At 37.4% G+C, this 19,795-nt stretch overlaps 1 protein-coding gene across 1 annotated transcript; it reads right to left on the bottom strand.

Moving 5' to 3' along the window:
* Positions 1 to 804: 804 nt before the first annotated feature.
* Positions 805 to 1,743, bottom strand: LOC128661113 (olfactory receptor 8J2-like). Its single transcript, XM_053715299.1, has one exon. The coding sequence runs from the start codon at positions 1,741 to 1,743 to the stop codon at positions 805 to 807; it is 939 nt and encodes a 312-aa protein (XP_053571274.1).
* Between the last annotated feature and the right edge of the window lie 18,052 nt (positions 1,744 to 19,795).

Here is a 19,795-nt window from a genome sequence, read left to right as displayed (position 1 = left end):
TACTTTTGGCTTTACTATCCCTTTATGACTTAGGGGTATATTTATTAATGTGTGAGCGGACATGATACGATGTAGCGTATCATGTCTGCCACACATCGATAAATGCCAACAGCATACGCTGTTGGCATTCATCATTGCACCAGCAGTTCTTGTGAACTGCTGGTGCAATGCCGCCTTCTGCAGATTCGAGGCCAACCAGCCTCTAGCAGGGGGTGTCAATCAACCCGATTGTATTCTATCTGGTTGTTTTCTGTCCGTGGCCTCAGAGCAGGCAGACAAGTTATGGAGCAGCGGTCTTTAGACCACTGCTTCATAACTTCCGTTTCCAGTGAGCCTGTAGGCTCGCTGGAAACAAGGGGCATCAAGCTCCATACGGAGCATAATAAATCGGCCCCATGTTTTCATTGCACTGCAACCAACAACCAAACAACCAAATATCTCCATGAAAGTTTATGGGGATGTTTTATGTTACCACCAGTTAAAGCAGTTTACAACAAAAATAGAAAGTGTGCTATATGTTGATACATGAATTTCATTTCTCAGGAATTTACTTCAATAATAAAAGTGATGGAAACTAAGAACTTTTTGCTCATTTCTAGAAATAAAGAAGCTTGGACTATTAACTAGAAGTATTACACATATCTATTCTTTCTATTAGGTATTCAAAAAAAATAAATGCTTATATATTCTCAGTATATGTTTATTTATATTGGATTTATTTTTAATGCCTGTATACCATAAAGGATTCTAACTATTAGATTTGACAATATTCAGATGAAACCCTAGTAGAACATGAACATATCATCATTCAGTTTTAAACCAAAGCATCCACTTTTTGAAAGCTAATTTCACCTCTTTATTTTTTAAGCTGTAAATTAGTGGGTTTAGTAGTGGAACAGCAGCCGTATTAAAGAAAGAGAAAAGTTTACTAGTATCCAAACTGTTCACTTGGATTGGTCTCAGGTATTGGCAGGATATGGTTATGTAGAGAAGGATGACAACTGTAAGGTGTGAGGAACATGTGTAGAAAGCTTTTTGTCTCCCAGTGACAGAACGGATCTTAAAAATGGTTTTAAGAATAAAAACATAGGGTAAAACTGTAAAAATAGCAGGTGTTGCACTCCCAAGTACACTTCCTTCAATAAGTGTGTAAAGCTCCAAGACACGTTTATCACTGCATGAAAGCTGCATTAATGCTACAAGGTCACAAAAGAAATGATTGATTATATTGGATTTAAAACAAGATAATTCTGACAATAAAACAACACAAGGTAGCGTTTCCACGCATCCCATCAAATAGCATAATGCAACTAGCAGAGCGCATATGCTACGGCGCATAACCATGTGATAATGTAAAGGATTACAGATGGCTTCATATCGATCATAACTCATGGCTGTCAGTATTAGCAACTCATCAATTGTTAAATATGAGAAAAAATAAAACTGTGCCATGCATCCGAAAAAAGAAATGGATTTATCGCCTGATATATAGCTTGTGAAAATTTTGTGCAAATTTGTAGTGGCAGAGGAAATATCTATTAATGATAAGTGTCCCAGAAAGAAGTACATGGGTGTTTGTAGCTGAGGATCCAAATAAACAAGAAGCATAATGCACAGGTTCCCACCAACAGTAAGAAGATATATGATGAGAACGAAAAGGAAGACCAAATCCTGAAGCTCTGGAATATCTGAAACTCCCTTAAGGATAAAATAAGTTACTGTGGTATTGTTTACTTTCTCCATGTCTTCATCTGTATTTAAATAATAAAGAAAATACACTTGAAACATTATACTAGTAAAATGTAGAATGTTTAAAGGAAAAGTCTTCTTGACAAATTGTATTGTTTAAAAAAAACTAGATAATCCCTTTATTACCAATTCCCCAGTTTTGCATAATCAACCCTGTTATATGAATATACTTTTTACCTCTATGATTACTTTGTATCTAAGCCTCTGGAGACTGCCCCATTATCCAGACAATAACATAATTATTCCAGCCTCCTATTTGGCACAAAAGACCTTTATATGTTACATGGGGTCCAAAGAAACAAAATACGTTTCAGGCCTTTGCTAGGCCCTTAGTCATGACTAAGGGCCAGGCCTGAAATGTTGTAATTTGTTTCTTTGGACCCCAAGTAACAAATAAAGGTCTTTTTTGCCAAATTGGAGGATGGAATAATTATGTTATTGTCTGGATGAGAGGACCTGGCAAGTCTGGCGTTCCGTGCCCTAAACAAGAAAAGGTGTGCTGTTTTCCAAACATTGTTTAAAGACTTGTATCGGTGCTTTTGACAGACTTGCCTTTTAGTCAATCAGTGCTAACTCCTAAATAACTCCACGAGAGTAAGCAAAATATCTATATGACACACACATGAACTAGCACTGTGACTGAAAAACTCTTAAAATGCACTGAGATAAGAGCTGGTTTTCAACGGTTTAGAAATCAGTTTGAGCCTAATTAACTTTCAACAAAGAATACTAAGAGAACAAATCAAACTTGATGATTGCATTCCCTATCTTAATTTTGACTAGACTGTCCCTTTAAGATTTAAATACTAACAGATATAATGGTATCATCAGAGCTATCTCTGGGCTAAGAGACCTACACAGAAAATATAAATTGGCATATAATAAATCATTTCTACAGAGTAAACTCTATAGATCTATCCTACATAAATCAATTGATTTTTGCAATTTTGGTACCTAATGATGCATCTGTTAAATTAATTTTCGCAAATCCAGTAATCATCCAGGTTTTAAACTGATACAATTTAAAGATTTTGTACATTTGTGGACAGTTTAATGTCAGGAAGACCAATACCTTAATAAGATCTGAATAATGCCACTATGAGTATATATTCCTGTTACTGTTATACAGGCATTACATCATAGTTTTGTGTAAGATAAAAAAAAAACATAAAGCTGTGGGGTGATTAATAGGTTCATATAGATGGAAACAGATTGCAGAGAACTGACCTTGATACTGACAGCTATAACTGAAGGCAAATTATTGGTGCAAAAGAAGTATATCCCAGTGACTAAATTATAGCAGGACCAGCTCCAACAATAGTGTTGATGATAATGCATCCTCCAAGGAACTTACAGAACTAATTATAAATATGGGGCTTGCAGTGTGGTCTGTCTTTTGTTATTAGCAGTCCATTATATGCCTGAGAATAGTTTCCACATGTAACCATGACTGACCACCAGTAAGTTTTACTTACTAAGGAGACCTTTATGTTAAACACAAATTGCAGGCTTATCCAGTTCTATATAAGACATTAAAACATTAGCCACTGTATGGATAAATGTCATGATAAATAACTTTTCACAATCAATTTTGATTCCTCAAGCCATTCTGTTATTTTCCAATAAAAAATGTTAGGCCTAGATTACAAGTGAGGCTCTATTGAAAGCGCAGGGTGCACTATCAATATCGTGGGCCTGCTCTAAGATTTAGCGCACAATCTTTCATCCTAAAAATACTTTAAATAGCATTGTTCTTTGCCTGCCTTTTTTTCTAACACATAAAACCTCATATATTTGAGCCTTAATAACTTTTGTGTGCATTTTTTTAAAATAATTTTTATTAGATATTGTTATTATGAGTGTAACTGTACTTTTACATGCAATTTTGATGTGTTTGCAACTTTTTATGTGAGCATAACAGTTAACCAGAGCTCTGAGGTTGCGCTAACCTAATGTGGGTTAACTTCAATAATGCTCAAGCAATCGCGTTTACTTTCAACTTGTAATACGCACAATAAACCCAACACGCAAACAGCGGCAATAAACCCCTTTTCGCTCGCACACAACTGTTAGCACTCAACTTGTAATCTGGCACTTTAAAATTTATCCAGATTATACATTCAAATGGAAATCAAGGAATTTAATCTGACGTCTTTAAAATTATGCCCAATTACTACATCTAACCGACCCCTCTGATCAAAATTCTCACTGTCCCACTAGCCCACTGGTTTTCAAACCTGTCCTAAGGACTCCCTAACAGGCCAAATTTTCAGGATAACCTTGAATGAGAGCTGATAAAATAGCCATATTTACTAATCAGCTGATTATTTCACCTGTGATCTATTTCAGATATCTTCAGAATCTGACCTGTTAGGGAGGCCTGGGGACAGTTTTGAAAACCACTAGCCAAAACATGTACCCTTCGCTTTATTGCAAATAATAATAAAAGTTTTAGGTTCAACAATAACATTTTCTTTATTTAGTTATTAGTTTCATAAACTTTTGCTGCCTGTTTCTATAGTAACACATGATGGCAGATTGTTTTAGATTTCGATTCTGCAAAGGTTAAAGGGGCATGAAAGTGAAAATTAAACTTTAAAAATTCAGATAGGCCAAAGCAATGAAAAAAACCCACAAAATATTAAAATGTACTATTAACAGACTTTACCTATTGAAAAAACATTTCTGGCCTGTTTCCTGTAGCATCTATTCATTGTTCACAGGTGCTTTTAAAATGTTAAAGGTGTTGTTTGTGTTCACAACAATTTATTTTTTTGGTACAATAAAAAAGTAAAAAATTATTTTTTGAAACGTAATAATTTTATAATCAGAATGTTTTGCTTATGACTGAAATGAAGTCCTCGGACATAAAAAAAATGTTAATTAAAAAAATGACTAAAAAATAGTAAGAAATTATTAATTGTACTCATTACATGACATTATGTCACTGTTTACAAAAAAAAGTAGGCAGTAATTATCAATACTGAATTCCTTAGACGTCATGCTTCACTTTTGCTGTGAACACATACGGCTAGAGTTTTGTCGGTAACGACCCGCGTAGCTAACGCTGGCTTTTTTCTGGCCGCACCTTTTAAATAACTCTGGTATTGAGAGTCCACAGAATGGCTGCGTTAGGCTCCAAAAAAGGAGCGTAGAGCATATTTAACGCAACTTCAACTCTCGATACCAGCTTCAAAACGTGCTCGTGCACGATTCCCCCATAGGAAACAATGGGGCTGTTTGAGCTGAAAAAAAACCTAACACCTGCAAAAAAGCCGCGTTCAGCTCCCAACGCAGCCCATTGTTTGCTATGGGGAAACACTTCCTACGTCTGCACCTAACACTCTAACATGTACCCCGAGTCTAAACACCCCTAACCTTACACTTATTAACCCCTATTCTGCCGCCCCCGCTATCGCTGACCCCTGCATATTATTATTAACCCCTAATCTGCCGCTCCGTAAACCGCCGCTACTTACATTATCCCTATGTACCCCTAATCTGCTGTCCCTAACACCGCCGACCCCTATATTATATTTATTAACCCCTAATCTGCCACCCACAACGTCGCCTCCACCTGCCTACACTTATTAACCCCTAATCTGCCGACCGCACCGCTATTATAATAAAGTTATTAACCCCTAATCCGCCTCACTAACCCTATAATAAATAGTATTAACCCCTAATCTGCCCTCCCTAACATCGCGGACACCTAACTTCAAACATTAACCCCTAATCTGCCGACTGGAGCTCACCGCTATTCTAATAAATGTATTAACCCCTAAAGCTAAGTCTAACCCTAACACTAACACCCCCCTAACTTAAATATAATTTAAATCTAACGAAATTAATTAACTCTTATTAAATAAATTATTCCTATTTAAAGCTAAATACTTACCTGTAAAATAAATCCTAATATAGCTACAATATAAATTATAATTATATTATAGCTATTTTAGGATTAATATTTATTTTACAAGTAACTTTGTATTTATTTTAACCAGGTACAATAGCTATTAAATAGTTAAGAACTATTTAATAGCTAAAATAGTTAAAATAATTACAAAATTACCTGTAAAATAAATCCTAACCTAAGTTACAATTAAACCTAACACTACACTATCAATAAATTAATTAAATAAAATACCTACAATTACCTACAATTAAACCTAACACTACACTATCAATAAATTAATTAAATACAATATCTACAAATAAATACAATTAAATAAACTAACTAAAGTACAAAAAATAAAAAAGAACTAAGTTACAAAAAATAAAAAAATATTTACAAACATCAGAAAAATATTACAACAATTTTAAACTAATTACACCTACTCTAAGCCCCCTAATAAAATAACAAAGACCCCCAAAATAAAAAAAATGCCCTACCCTATTCTAAATTACTAAAGTTCAAAGCTCTTTTACCTTACCAGCCCTGAACAGGGCCCTTTGCGGGGCATGCCCCAAAGAATTCAGCTCTTTTGCCTGTAAAAAAAACCATACAATACCCCCCCCCAACATTACAACCCACCACCCACATACCCCTAATCTAACCCAACCCCCCTTAAATAAACCTAACACTAAGCCCCTGAAGATCTTCCTATCTTGTCTTCACCATGCCAGGTATCACCGATCGTTCCAGGCTCCGAAATCTTCATCTAAGCCCAAGCGGGGGCTAGACATCCATCATCCGATGGCTGAAGAAGTCCAGAAGAGGCTCCAAAGTCTTCATCCTATCCGGGAAGAAGAGTAGATCCGGACCGGCAACCATCTTCTTCCAAGCGGCATCTTCTATCTTCATCCGATGAGGACCGGCTCCATCTTGAAGACCTCCACCGCGGACCCATCTTCTTCTTCTGACGACTTCCCGACGAATGACGGTTCCTTTAAGGGACGTCATCCAAGATGGCGTCCCTCGAATTCCGATTGGCTGATAGGATTCTATCAGCCAATCGGAATTAAGGTAGGAAAATTCTGATTGGCTGATAGAATCAGCCAATCAGAATCAAGTTCAATCCGATTGGCTGATTCAATCAGCCAATCAGATTGAGCTTGCATTCTATTGGCTGTTCCGATCAGCCAATAGAATGCGAGCTCAATCTGATTGGCTGATCGGATCAGCCAATCGGATTGAACTTGATTCTGATTGGCTGATTCTATCAGCCAATCAGAATTTTCCTACCTTAATTCCGATTGGCTGATAGAATCCTAGAGTAGGTGTAATTAGTTTAAAATTGTTGTAATATTTTTCTGATGTTTGTAAATATTTTTTTATTTTTTGTAAATTAGTTCTTTTTTTTTTGTACTTTAGTTAGTTTATTTCATTGTATTTATTTGTAGATATTGTATTTAATTAATTTATTGATAGTGTAGTGTTAGGTTTAATTGTAACTTAGGTTAGGATTTATTTTACAGGTAATTTTGTAATTATTTTAACTATTTTAGCTATTAAATAGTTCTTAACTATTTAATAGCTATTGTACCTGGTTAAAATAAATACAAAGTTACCTGTAAAATAAATATTAATCCTAAAATAGCTATAATATAATTATAATTTATATTGTAGCTATATTAGGATTTATTTTACAGGTAAGTATTTAGCTTTAAATAGGAATAATTTATTTAATAAGAGTTAATTTATTTCGTTAGATTTAAATTATATTTAAATTAGGGGGGTGTTAGTGTTAGGGTTAGACTTAGCTTTAGGGGCTAATCCATTTATTAGAATAGCGGCGAGATTCGGTCGGCAGATTAGGGGTTAATAATTGAAGTGAGGTGTCGGCGATGTTAGGGAGGGCAGATTAGGGGTTAATACTACTTATTATAGGGTTATTGAGGCGGGAGTGAGGCGGATTAGGGGTTAATAACTTTATTATAGAAGCGGTGAGAAGTGTAGGCAGGTGGAGGCGACGTTGAGGGGGGCAGATTAGGGGTTAATAAATATAATATAGGGGTCGGCGGTGTTAGGGGCAGCAGATTAGGGGTACATAGCTATAATGTAGGTGGCGGCTCTTTGCGGTCGGCAGATTAGGGGTTAATTATTGTAGGTAGCTGGTGGCGACGTTGTGGGGGGCAGGTTAGGGGTTAATAAATATAATATAGGGGTCGGCGGTGTTAGGGGCAGCAGATTAGGGGTACATAAGTATAACGTAGGTGGCGGTCGGCAGATTAGGGGTTAAAAAAATTTAATCGAGTGGCAGCGATGTGGGGGGACCTCGGTTTAGGGGTGCATAGGTAGTTTATGGGTGTTAGTGTACTTTAGAGCACAGTAGTTAAGAGCTTTATAAACCGGCGTTAGCCCAGAAAGCTCTTAACTACTGACTTTTTTCTGCGGCTGGAGTTTTGTCGTTAGAATTCTAACACTCACTTCAGACACGACTCTAAATACCGGAGTTAGAAAGATCCCATTGAAAAGATAGGATACGCAATTGACGTAAGGGGATCTGCGGTATGGAAAAGTCGCGGCTGAAAAGTGAGCGTTAGACCCTTTCCTGACTGACTCCAAATACCGGCGGTAGCCTAAAACCAGCGTTAGGAGCCTCTAACGCTGGTTTTCACTGCTACCGCCAAACTCTAAATCTAGGCCATATATTTTGCTTCTGTGAAAGTCTGCAAAAATCCTTTTGAAAAGATCACATTACCCCTGTGTATTAGTCTTAGGTATGTGTAACTTGATTTTCCTGTTATATAATTTACTAAATGGAACAGTTTTTTTACATAAAATGTTGGGAAATCAATGCATTAAAAAGGCTTTGAAAAAGAAGCAGAAAAAAATACAATAAAAATAACTTGGCTCTGTTACTATATTTCTGATTAAGAGGGCAGAAATGTGTATTCTAAGCATTATTTTTATTATTAATAATAGATTTACTAATAATAACTACATACATTTAAAAAAAAATGTTTTCTAAAAAATGATGCATAGGTATCAACAAGCTTATACACACAACTGTAACTTTACTGGTATCTAGGCAATAGAATAAAATTCTGCTTACATGTCTATAGTACAGATGTCAAACTACTACCTCCCAAACTGGATCAATTAGTGTTATCTGGTCATGCTTAAACATGTGTTATCTTGTACTGTTCATCACAGTGCAAAACAGAGAAAAAGTGATGTAATGTAAGAAACGCGTCAGTTGAGGTAATATGTTGTATCTGAGTGTGGTCTGAGGTTTTTAGCTATGCTACAATAAACATTTTATTTTCTAACTATTTCCTTCTTAAAGGGACACTATACCCCAAAAAAATATTTCATGATTAAGGTAGAGAATACAATTTTAAACAACATTCCAATTTATTTCTATTATCTAATTTGCTTCATTCTTTAGATATCCTTTAATTCAGAAATAGCAATGCACATGGTGAGCCAATCACAGGAGGCATCTATTTGCAGCCACCAATCAGCAGCTACTAAGCATATCTAGATATGCTTTTCAGCAAATAATATCAAGAGAATAAAGCACATTAGATAATAGAAGTAAATTAGAAAGTTGTTTATAATTGTATGCTTTTTCTAAATCATGGAAGAAAAAAATTGGGTTTCATGTCCCTTTAAGCATCCATTGTTTTGCTCTGTAGCAAATAACACAAGATAACAAATGCTTAAAGGTACAGTATACGAGAATTTTCATATAACTGCATGTAATAGACAGTACTATAAAAAATAATATGCACAGATACTGATATAAAAATCAAGTATAAAACTGTTTAAAAACTTACTTAGAAGCTCCCAATTAAGCTCTGTTGAAAAAGGTAGCTAGAACTCCCACTGAAAGTGGGTTTATAGCAAAAAAAAGACACTCCCCTTCCTCTGCATATGAAAAGACTCTTTACACAAACAGGAACAAGCTGGAGTAGGTATACATCAGTATTTTTTAAAACTTTGGGGCTTGGTTAGGAGTTGGAAAATCAGCACAATGTTATTTAAAAATAAGCAAAACTATACATTTAAAAAAAACAAACAAACCTGTATAGCCTATATAAATGGATCATCTACAAAACATTTATGCAAAGAAAAATCTTGTGTATAATGTCCCTTTAAGGATGACCAGATAACACTGATATGTTCTTTTTTGTTTGATTACTATAGTATAGATGTACACTGCTCATACAACTTCCTACGATCATCTCTACATCACTGTTGTGCGGCAGTGTACATAATGTAAAGAACTGCATCACTGCCTGTTTCATGAAACCTGATTAGTTCACGTTTTCACCGTTTCTGGCTTAGATTAGTGGAAAGCAACTCTTAATACCTGGTGTGCAGTTTTGCACTCAGCCTTGGCACACACCTGATACATATATAAAGCTTGTGTTTACTTTCAAAAAGGAGCAGGAGTAGTATGCTGATTGTGCTCGTATTACAAATTGGCGGTTTACGTGTTTGTGACTGTGATTAATCTGAAATACCACTTTGTCTTTTAGCACTTTTTGAAAAATCAGTTATTAAAGATACAGTAAACATGAAAATTTGTATTGTTTAAAAGGACAAATAATCCCTTTATTACCTATTCCCAAGTTTTGCATAACCAAAACTGTTATATTAATATACTTTTTACTACCTCTGTGATTACTTTTATGTAAGCCTATGCAGACTGCTCCTTATCTTAGTGCTTTTTTTATTTTATTTTTTAGATTTTTACAATCTTCTTTTTTTTAGCCATTTAGTTCTGGTTGTTGTGAACCCATGATAATTTTCCACAGAAGTGAGCACAATGTTATCTATATGACACAAATGAACTAGCACTGTCTGACTGTAGTGCAAAATTGTAAAAAAAACAGGCAATTTTAGAGGTAATAAAATATATTTATATAACAATGTTGGTTATACAAAGATGGGTAATGGGTAGTAAAGGTGTTATCTAGCTTTTTAAAACAATAACTGTCCCTTTAAGTGTTATTGTTTGCTATTGTGCATTCAAAAATATGGATGGTGTATAGTAAGGGTGAGATAATAAATGTGATTGTATATCAGCTTTAAAGATGGAGAAATCCTCAAATCATTTTCCATTTATGGCTTTTATGCAGTTGCTTCATATAGTTTATTTGAGTTTAAATGTAATCTTTGATAGATTGTTTACCATTTTCAGAGTAAAGTAGATATTCAATAAATAAAAGCAGTAACAATTCCAGGTATTTGTTGCATTTAAATAGAACACTGTGGTATTGTTTCTTTTCTGCTAGATTGTAATCTGATCATTGTGTATGTGTTGGATAGTACAAATGGTTATCATTACTTACCTTCTATCATTCATCCCATGTTTCTCTATTTTTTCTCCAAGGTAGAGGTTTTAAAAAGCTACTAGTAAGACAGAGATCATGTCACTTAAAGGAACTAAAAATCCCATGTGTTTTCTGGTGCATTTCCTAGTGGTATGAAATTCTCAGAAGATTTGCCATTGTTTACAATATTCTAAATAACAATCTCCTGATACAAAGTGATAGATATATACAGTATAACTATTAAATATTAAGATATTAATAGATCAATTAAATGACCACTAAACACAGTAGAATTGCATAATTAACAAGTACATAATAAAAGACAATGCAATAACACCTACTCTGAATTTCAAATAAGCAGTAGTTTTTATTCTGGCAAATTTATTTTTTCTCCCACACCACCATGACGGGATGATTGGAAACATTCGGCTAGATTACAAGTTTTTGTCGGTAAGGCTGTGCGGGGCTAACGAGCCATTTTTTCTTACTGCTCACTTAAGCCAATGCTGGTATTACAGGTTTTCTTCAAGTCGGCGTTAGCCTCAGAAAAGTGAGCTTTGAGCAAAATTTAGCTCCACATCTCACTGTAATACCAGCACTGCTTACGGTAGCGGTAAGCTGGCAAAACGTGCTCGTGCACGATTTCCCCCTAGGAAACAATGGGGCTGAGCTGGCAAAAAAGCAGCGTTCAGCTCCTAACGTAGCCCCATTGTTTCCTATGGGGAAAGAAAAAATGTCTGCACCTAACACCCTAACATGAACCCTGAATCTAAACACCCCTAATCTTACACTTATTAAACCCTAATCTGCCACCCCCGATATCGTCGCCACCTACATTATATTATTAACCCCTAATCTTCCGCTCCGGACACTGCCGCACCTACATTATCCCTATGAACCCCTAATCTACTGCACCCAACATCGCCGAACCCTACATTATATTTATTAACCCCTAATCTGCCCCCTCCAACGTCGCAGCAACTATATTAAATGTATTAACCCCTAAACCTAAGTCTAACCCTAACCCTAACACCCCCTAACTTAAATATAATTTAAATACATCTAAATAAATGTACTACAATTAAATAAATTAATCCTATTTAAAACTAAATACTTACCTATAAAATAAACCCTGAGATAGATACAATATAACTAATAGTTACATTGTAGCTAGCTTAGGATTTATATTTATTTTACAGGCAACTTTGTATTTATTTTAACTAGGTAGAATAGTTATTAAATAGTTATTAACTATTTAATAACTTCCTAGTTAAAATAAGTAAACATTTACCTGTAAAATAAATCCTAACCTAAATTACAATTACACCTAACACTACACTATCATTAAATGAATTACCTAAACTAACTACAATTAAATAAAATAAACTAAAGTACAAAAAAAAACACTAAATTGCAGAAAATAAAAAAAAGAATTATTTTTTTTTAAAACTAATTACACCTAATCTAATCCCCCTAATAAAATAAAAAAGCCTCTCAAAATAATTAAATTCCCTACCCTATGCTAAATTACAAATAGCCCTTAAAAGGGCCTTTTGCGGGGGAGTTGCCCTAAAGTAATCAGCTCTTTTACCTGTAAAAAAAATACAATACCCCCCCAACATTAAAACCCACCCCCCACACACCCAACCCTACTCTAAATCCCACCCAATCACCCTTAATAAAACCTAACACTACCCCCTTGAAGATCACCCTACCTTGAGCCGTCTTCACCCAACCAGGCACAAGTGGACGTCCAGTGGGGCAGAAGTCTTCATCCAATCTGGCCAGAAGAGGACATCCAGACTGGCAGAAGGCTTCATCCAGGCGGCATCTTCTATCTTCTGCCATCCAGAGCGGAGCGGGTCCATCTTGAAGACATCCGATGCGGAGCATCCTCTTCCATCCGACGGCGACTGAAGAATGAAGGTTCCTTTAAGTGACGTCATCCAAGATGGCGTCCCTTCAATTCCGATTGGCTGATAGAATCCTATCAGCCAATCGGAATTAAAGTAGGAAAAATCCTTTTGGCTGATGCAATCAGCCAATAGGATTGAGCTTGCATTCTATTGGCTGTTCCAATCAGCCAATAGAAAGCAAGCTCAATCCTATTGGCTGAGTGGTGGGTTTTAATGTTGGGGGGGGTAATTAGTTAAAAAAAATTGTAATTCTTTTTTTAATTTCTGTAATTTTGTGTTTTTTTTGTACTTTAGTTTATTTAATTTAATTGTATTTAATTGTAGTTAATTGTAGGTAATTTATTTAATTAATTTAATGATAGTGTAGTGTTAAGTGTAATTGTAATTTAGGTTAGGATTTATTTTACAGGTAAGTTTGTATTTATTTTAACTAAGAAGTTATTAAATAGTTAATAACTATTTAATAACTATTCTACCTAGTTAAAATAAATACAAAGTTGCCTGTAAAATAAATATAAATCCTAAGCTAGCTACAATGTAACTGTTAGTTATATTGTAGCTATTTTAGGATTTATTTTATCGGTAAGTATTTAGTTTTAAATAGAATTAATTTAATAGTAGTACATTTATTTTGTTTTATTTAAATTATATTTAAGTTAGGGGGGGTTAGGGTTAGGGTTAGACTTAGGTTTAGGGGTTAATAAATTTAATATAGTAGTGGCGACGTTGGGGTAGGCAGATTAGGGGTTAATTAATGTAGGTAGGTGTCAGCGATGTTAGGGACGGAAGATTAGGGGTTAATAAAATGTAACTAGTGTTTGCGAGGCGGGAGTGCGGTGGTTTAGGGGTTAATAAATTTATTAAAGTGGCGGCAATGTCCGGTCGGCAGATTAGAGGTTAAACATTTTATTTAAGTGTTTCCGATGTGGGGGGGACCTCGGTTTTAGGGGTTAATAGGTAGTTTATGGGTGTTAGTGTACTTTTTAGCATGTTAGTTAAGAGTTTTATGTTACGGCATTAGCCCATAAAACTCTTAACTACTGACTTTTAAATGCGGTAAGATTCTGGCCAGGAGAGGGTCTACCGCTCTCTTTTTCAGGTGATCGTAATACCGGCGTTGAATAGCGATTATAAACTATCATGAAAATATTAGAAGATTGCTTAGCTAATGTAATGGGACACCTAATTAACGAGCATCAAACAGGTTTTATAAAAGCTTGTGTCTCATAGAACCTTAGCTATGATATCATACTTTTGGCAAGGTAGACAGGGGACCCCAACATTGAAACTGCCAGATGCCTGTCTTCTAGTTGTTGAGAAGGCGTTTGACAGAATTGAGTGGGAACATTTGTATACCTCCATAGAGAACTTCCGGGTCACGGGTACATTTTTCCAAGCAACTCATAGCTTATACAAATGTCAGGGTGTCAGGAATCAGACTGAGACAAGAAGTGCAAAAATAATCACACCTTTATTAATAACAAAAATAATAAAAAGTCCACAAGTCAAATAACAAGACAGGAGTCAAAACCAGAGCTGGTAGTCAGACGAGCTGAGTCAGGAGCCAAAGCGAGTAGTCAGACGAGCCGGAATCAGGAACAAGGAGAAAAGCAAAGTCAGGAACAAGCCAGGGATCAGGAACCAGAAGAGATGTCAGACTAGCCAGGTAATACACAGGAACTCACAAACAGGTCTGAGACAATGCAAGGTGTAGGTGACCAATGGAGTGGATCATTCTCCTTACGGGTCATGTCAGTGATAGGTTTGACCAAGGAAGAAAAGTTTTTAATAAACTTCCTATAGTAATTGGCAAAGCCCAAAAAAATGTTGAATAGAGCGAAGACCAACTGGGCTAGGCCACTGCAGGACTGCAGACAACTTGTCAGGAATCGGATCCATGGAGAACCCTGCAACAGAGATTACATAACCTAGAAAGGTTACTTGAGTCTGATGGAACATTTCTCGAGTTTACAAAACAGGCCATTCTCACATAGTCTCTGAAGTACCCATGTAACATCAGAGCAATGAGCCTCAAGAGTGGGTGAGTGTATGAGGATATCATCTACTCACCCATAGAACATCATTAATAAATTCCTGGAAAACAGCTGGAGCATTACATAGGACAAAGGGCATTACAAGATACTCATAATGCCCACTCCTGGTGTTAAATGCTGTTTTCCATTCATGGCCCTCCTTAATCCTAATGAGATTGTATGTTCCTCTCAAATCAAGTTTAGAAAAGACCATAGCTCCCTTGAAGTGGTCAAAGAGTTCCGTAATGAGCGGAATTGGGTAAGCATTCTTAATGGTAGGATGATTAAGAACCCTATAATTGATGCATGGTTTTAACTTGCCACCCTTTTTCTTTACGAAGAAGAAGCCATCCCCTGCAGGAGAGCAGGGTTTGCGGATGATCCCCCTTGACAGAGCATTGGCAACATACTCCTCCATAGCACAATTCTCTGCAACTGAGAGAAGGTAAACAAGGCCCCGAGGAGGAATGGCTCCGGGTTGCAGGTCTATGGCACAATCGTAAGACCGTGAGGGGGCAACGTAGCGGCACGCACCTTGTCAAAAACATATTGGAACTCGCTGTACTCCTCAGGCAATTGAGATACTGAAGAAGTGCACAGGACTTTGACTGATTTCCGAAGACAAGTGGAAATACATTGCGGAGACCACGACAACATTTCGGACCTACGCCAGTCGAAAGTGGGATTGTGCTTTTAGAGCCAAGGATAACCCATAACAACTGGAAAATGCGGAGAGTTAATCACCTAGAACTCAAAATGGAGAGCCCCAACAGCCATGGATGATGAAGTGGTTTCGTGAGTAACGAGTGCAGGCTGAAGAGGCCTGCCATCAATGGCCTCAATAGCAAGCGGAGCAAACCGAGGCAATACAGGAATGGAGTGCTGTGATACAAAAGCACTGTCAATGAAATAGCCTGCAGCACCGGAGTCAACAAGAGCCTGGGTGACTATGGAGGAGTCCACCCAAGAAAGGACAACGGTGACCAAAGGTTTCTCCATTAGCGGATCCGGAGACGAGTATAAACCACCCAAGGTCTGCCTCCGACAAGACCCTAGGTGTGAGCGTTTAACTGGCCGTGTAGGACAAAACTTTAAAAGGTGGCCCTGTAACCCACAATAGACAGAGCCCCTCCCTCCACCTAAAGGCCCTCTCTGCCACGGAGAGATGCGTAAATCCCAATTGCATAGGCACAGCAGTACCTGGTGACTCGGGACCAGGAGACATGGGAGGAGAGGGAGGCATGGGTGGGAATGACAACATAGGAGACAACAGTACAGGAGGCTTCCTCAAGCGCTCCTGAAAAGAGGGCCTCTCTCTGAGTCTGATGTCAATTAGGATTAAAAAAGACACCAAAGGCTCGAGATCCTCTGGTAAATCTCTGGCAGCAACTTCATCTTTAATCACATCAGAAAGCCCATGAAAGAAGGAAGCCAAAAGGGCTTCATTGTTCCAACCAACCTCTGCGGCAAGCGTACGGAACTCAATGGCATACTGAGCAACAGATCTCGTACCTTGCTGAATAGACATGAGTCGTTTGGCAGCAGAGGAGGAACGAGCCAAAACATTAAATACCCTTCGAAAGGGTGACACAAATTCAGGGTAATTAGAAATCACAGGTTTATTAGTCTCCCACAAGAGATTAGCCCAGGCAAGGGCCGTGTCAGAGAGTAAAGAGATGAGAAATCCCCCTCTGTCAGAGGGAAACACCTGAGGTAACATATCAAAGTAAATACCCACCTGGTTCAAAAACCCTCTGCACTGATTAGGATTGCCTCCATAATGCTGAGGTAGAGGGGCAGAACCGGACATACTCCTGGTAGGACTAGGTGCAGCAGCAGAAACAGGAGCAGCCATAACTTGTGGGACACTCTGGTCCAAATGTGTAGTGTGAGTCAGCAGTGTTTGCAGGGCTAGTGCAAATTGATCCAAGCGGTGATCCTGTTCATCAATCCTGGAAATGATTGTAGGTAAAGGTGGATTATTAGCACCATCAGGATTCATGGCCCTTGCTTAATATCAGGGTGCCAGGAATCAGACTGAAACAAGAAGTGCAAAAATAATCACACCTTTATTAATAACAAAAATAATAAAAATTCCAGAAGTCAAATAACAAGCCAGGAGTCAAAACCAGAGCTGGTAGTCAGACGAGCCGAGTCAGGAGCCAAAGCGAGTAGTCAGACGAGCCGGAATCAGGAACAAGGAGAACAGCAAAGTCAGGAACAAGCCAGGGATCAGGAACCAGAATAGACGTCAGACTAGCCAGGTAATACACAGGAACTCACAAACAGGTCTGAGACAACGCAAGGGCAAAGCATACTGAACAGAGGCCCTTTAATTAATGTGATGACATCACAATTCTGAGACTGCAACCTGTCTCACACGGATGATGTACAACTGTCTGGCCATAAGAGGGCATGCAAGAAATGAGCAGCATCACACACTCTGAACTAGATTCAGCAAGAACGGTGAGTAAAATTGCTGCCAGCAGCACATGGCAAACAAAGCCGGGGATAAAAACCCTGACATACAAACAACCTCTAGCATCTTTGATTATAAATGGAGAGGTCTTCTCCTCCTTTACTTTGGAACAATGTACTAGACAAGGTTTCCTGTTGTGACCACTATTGTTTATTATTGCCAAAGAACCAGTAGCTTGCTATATTAGACAAAGATGTAGGGGCCTCCTAATAGGAGAACATATGTTTCATCTGTCATTGTACGCTGTGACCTCCTTCTTTACCTATTGAGATACCTTGTCTTCTGGAAATCTTTCTCAAATTCAGATCTTTTTCAGGTTACAAAATAAATGTAGACAAACCAGAGGTGATCTGGCTCACTGATGTGTCCTTTATATATCTAGGAATTAATTTTCAAACTAACCCAAATCTCATATATAATCTAAATTTCACCCACATTAGGATATTATAACCTTTTAAAAAAATTGGAACAGACTCCCCATCTCTCTTCTTGGAAGGATAGACTTAATTAAAATGATGGCTTTGCCAAAGAAACTATACCCACTGCCAGTGGCATAGCGTGGGTTGTCAGCGCCCAGGGTAAGGCAAGTATTGCGTCCCCTAACCCATTAGCACTGACTGAGTCTCTTCCACCAGTACAGTAGGGCTAGACAAATTTGCTTTTAATATAGGAGCAAGCTAGGAGACAGATTATTTTTTTAAACAAACAAAGCTTTATTTTTAACGACAAAAATAACAGACCTTAAATTTACAAATAAAGAAGACTAAAAACAAACGTCATGAGCATTTAACTTATGCATGTCCTCAGATGCGCTCCCTTCTAAAACTACATAAGCGCTGACCAGCAGAGCTTGTCTTATTTAGTAGTTCTGCAAGCCAGGAACAAGCTGGCAAACACCCAGGCGCCAAGGCAAAGTTCCTACAGAATTAATTAAAGTAAAATGCATTTAATGCTAGTATACACAGATTTTTTTTAAATCCCCTGGTTTTAATTTTTGCAAATTTTTCAACCACAGAATTGAAATCTATATTGAAATCTCTCTCAATAGACAGTATTGCTAGGTTACTCAGTCTTTCTTGGCTCATTGTAGATCTCTGATACGTTTTGATTAATTTAAGTTTTGAGAAACTTCTTTCACAACTGGCAGTTGAAACTGTGATATCTAGAAAGATTCTTATTATCACAACAAAGTTAGTCAAACTCTCTTGCAGCTTCCACTTATACACCCACCGAAGCAAATCCAAAGCTGTCCAGTTAGCAATATGCTCATCAGGATTGACTTCCTTATACAAGACAATGTGGTGCTGAAGGCGATTTATTTCATTTATCATAGCTGCAGCATTCAACTCTGTGTACTTGTCACATGTGTGCAGAATTTGTTCATTGACAAAATCATCTTTTCAGTATCCAACAATGTCTGGATTTGCAGGAAAGCAAATTGCTGGTGAAGCATATTCATCTAAATTGTACGTTTTGTAATTTCTTTCATAAGCTTATCAATTGCTTCCAGTTGTTCTCTGCATGTTTTATTGTACTAAGGTCAAGTCAGCATCACAACTCTGCTCACCAGGCATCTTCTTACATCTTCCAACTCTTCTCTCTGTCGAAATGTTGAACGTTTTGCACACCTGCAGAGTTTTCTCAGTTGCTTTTGACACTACACAGTCTTGTTTTTCCTGGCAAAATAAAGCTAATGCTTTCAACTTTTGCACACATTGATCAAGCGCAAGTCCTTCTTGCTGCAGGTAGAGCTGAGCATCATTCACTTCTGTCAGTACTGGGCTCCATAAATGCAGGAATGAGAAGAAAAGGATTGGTTATGATGCAAACTAACAGACTTCCTGCATCACCCTTGGTTTCAGAGGTTTCTCCTGGCCCATCTCTCAACACTTCCAAAGCGTCTATTATTTTCTCTGTGTGCTCAGCAAGTACACAGCTTTATGCTTTGGACTCCATCTTGTGTCACAAGATCGCTTTACGCAAATTGGTACATGTTCCTTAAGAACATCCCACCTTTGAGTAGAGCTTGAGAAGAATATGTACACCTTTTCCAGAGTGCCAAAGAAAGTCACAGACTGTGTCCCAACACTGCATGCACACCAGCAAGATTGAGAGAATGATTGTTACATGGCACAAACACTGCTTTGGGATTCATATCCAAAATACGTTTTTTTTGTACACCACTAATGTGTCCAGCCATAGTTGCAGCATTATCGTATCGTTGGCCGTAGCAGTGCTCCAGTTTAATGCCATCTGCTTGTAACTTGTCACAAATCTGTTTTGTAATGACATCAGCTGATTTCCCATGTAACTGAATAAAGTCAATGAAAGACTCTACCACATTAACTTCTGTATCTTCAATGTGCACGTATCGAATCACTTGGGACATT

The sequence above is a fragment of the Bombina bombina genome, chromosome 1, assembly GCF_027579735.1.
Source record: "Bombina bombina isolate aBomBom1 chromosome 1, aBomBom1.pri, whole genome shotgun sequence".
Lineage (NCBI taxonomy): Eukaryota > Metazoa > Chordata > Amphibia > Anura > Bombinatoridae > Bombina > Bombina bombina.
Note: the sequence above shows the minus strand (reverse complement) of the source record. Positions and strands in the feature narration are given on the sequence as shown.